The sequence below is a fragment of the Myzus persicae genome, unplaced genomic scaffold, assembly GCF_001856785.1.
Source record: "Myzus persicae strain clone G006 unplaced genomic scaffold, MPER_G0061.0, whole genome shotgun sequence".
Classification (NCBI taxonomy): Eukaryota; Metazoa; Arthropoda; class Insecta; order Hemiptera; family Aphididae; genus Myzus; species Myzus persicae.
In genome coordinates, this window is record NW_019101204.1 from 7722 (window position 1) to 10205 (window position 2484).

General features: G+C 50.1%; 1 protein-coding gene across 1 annotated transcript; it reads left to right on the plus strand.

Moving 5' to 3' along the window:
- The first annotated feature begins 1033 nt into the window (after nt 1–1033).
- LOC111028197 lies at nt 1034–1378 on the plus strand. Its single transcript, XM_022306746.1, has one exon. It carries the CDS (start codon nt 1034–1036, stop codon nt 1376–1378), a length of 345 nt encoding a protein of 114 aa, XP_022162438.1.
- The last annotated feature ends 1106 nt before the right edge of the window (nt 1379–2484 follow it).

Consider the following 2484-nt stretch of genomic DNA (forward strand, 5'->3'; position numbering starts at 1 on the left):
CGTTGGCCGGTATTATTATTTAGATCTAAACTAATTCGATAACAGCAGCGCCATCTACTGCCGCCGTATTATACTAATCCCTAATACGTACATAAGAAACTTTTTTTTTTTTTTTCGGTTTAATCGACGACCGGGAGGGAACCACTTTCGCATTACTTCCTCCCGGCCGCCATCGTTTATTTAAATAAATGTACACAAGGTTATGGGGAAGACGGGGCCAATCTCCCCGACTTGCCCCCTCACAGGGTTGTTACAATGAAAAAGATACTATAACATATAAAAAAGAACATTTACCATCTAAGTATCTAGGGGAAGACGGGGCCAGTCTCCCCGACTTACCCCCTTACGAAAATTTAACATACAAATATACAAGTACGTGTTATACAAAGATATAAAAATATTATACAGTAGCTTCCGGGTCCGGCTGAACACGCCTCCCTGGGCGCCCGTTTTCCACGGCCTCCGCGGCTTGCCGAGCTCTCTCTTCCTCTTCTTTCGCCGACAGGAGACGTTCCACCATCCTGTATAGGAGCCTTAAGGACTCTGTTGCCTCGCTGATAATTGGCCCACGCAGGTCTGGGTCTGAGGATAGATCCTCTTCGCGGGGACCGCAGATTACGTCGGAAAGTGTTCTCACCAATAACCTGTGGCCCACGCGACCTGACAGTTCGACTCTATAGGGTTCCCAGTAGGGACAGGACAGCAGGGTGTGCTCGGCCGTGTCCACGGCGTCCTCGCACTGCACGCACAATCCGGATGACCCAGCGCACGCACAATCCGGATGACCTCAGCGTCCTGACCGTATCCGCGAAGGTTTTCCCATCGGATGGCTTAATCAGCACTGCCGGAGGTTTCTTTGAAAGTCCCTTCGACTGTGGGCGGCCGGTCGTGGCCACGTTCTGTGGATCAGCTTTTGGTGTTACTCTGGTTTTCGGAGGTCTCTTCAGGACAGTGGTCCAGTTTTCACCGTCCGTTTCCATGGCCGACTCGGCCTCGGTGTCCCTTNGGATGCTTCCGCAGCTATCTTGCAAAAATGAATCGGGCCGACGACAGTTACTGCGGCTATTGCATGAACCCGGACGACACGGCCGAGCACACTGTGTTCGCCTGTCCAAGGTGGCTGGATGATCGAGCCCGATTAACAGAAATACTTAGGAGACCTCCAAACGCCGGCGACGTGGAAGACATCTTGTGCGGTCCCCCTCCGGTTGACCTGCCCGACGATTCCGCCGCCATGGAAAGACTGATGCAGCAGGCTAAAACGAACCGCCACGTTCTCACAACCATGATCGAATCCATCATGGCCACTAAGGAGGAAGACGAACGCGAAGACCAGGCACACCACAGAGCTGCATTAAATAGGAGAAGAGGGCATTAGTCTAAAGCACAAACGAGATCTCAAGAAGAACGAATGGACAGACACTCACACCACTCGCCACCGCGAATCGTCGGAGGTGTCACCGACCACGTCGTTCATCTCCCCATCTGTGACACCACGGGCGGGACGGCGATCACGGCATCGCGGCATCTCAACAGGGGAACGAGTATTCAAGGGCGGCGGACTCCGGTCGGCCCGCCAAAACGGACCTGTACGTGAACACGAGGGCGCCTGACTCCGGTCGGCCTGGGAAGACCACGTCCACCGAAATGTTAACTCTCACGTATCATGTATATATTTTTTTTATGTAAAACGTAGGACTATGTCTGGGGGTAATTCGGGTAAATGTATAATTATTTGTCCTGTTTTTCAAATAAACGATGGCGGCGTCGCGGAAGCAATGCGCAAGCAGTCCCCGCGACGTCGTCGGTTCAAAACTGCAAAAAAAAAAAGGTATTTGTGTGGTATTTAAAATTAATTTAACATACAAGATATTATAGTCGGGTGAATGAAAAGTGGCCGCTGGCAATATGATAGGAACGTTTTTTTTTCGATAAGCCGCGGGTTCTCAAAGTGGATCACGTAAAGCGCGTAATTGCATTATGATTAATATTTAAAATGCGCGCGTTTTTTTCCATAATTTTGCGGTACAATGATAAAAATTCACCGCTAGGCGCGTAAGCATCAGCGGCCACTTTTCATTCACCCGACTATAGATGGGTCAACTGTCATAGGCAGGTATGAAATTAACATTGTACTTACGCTTAAATGTTTTCTTATATTAGAGTTTGAACGCTATCACTGTCCAACCAGCTCGGGGTTAAAATGGTATCGGTGTTGGCATCAACCATGACGGGCTTTTGAGGAGACTGATCTACCACTGCGCTCCTAGGTTTCTTCTTGGTCGGCGACGTTAGGGAGGAAACGAGGTTTCCCTTCTCCGCCAAGATACCATCGAGGGAGACGGAGAGATCTGTCAGAAGCGATGCGAGCCTATAAAGAACTGGAGGTCCGTTTGGCTTTGACGATTCCATCCTAGTGACCCTGACCGCGGAGCTCAGAGTCTCCTTCATAGATTTGAGGCTAGTTTCCAGGTCGGTGAATCC

Excerpts from the sequence above, each read along its gene's own strand:
- LOC111028197 (XM_022306746.1), top strand. The coding sequence starts at position 1,034 with ATGAATCGGGCCGACGACAGTTACTGCGGCTATTGCATGAACCCGGAC.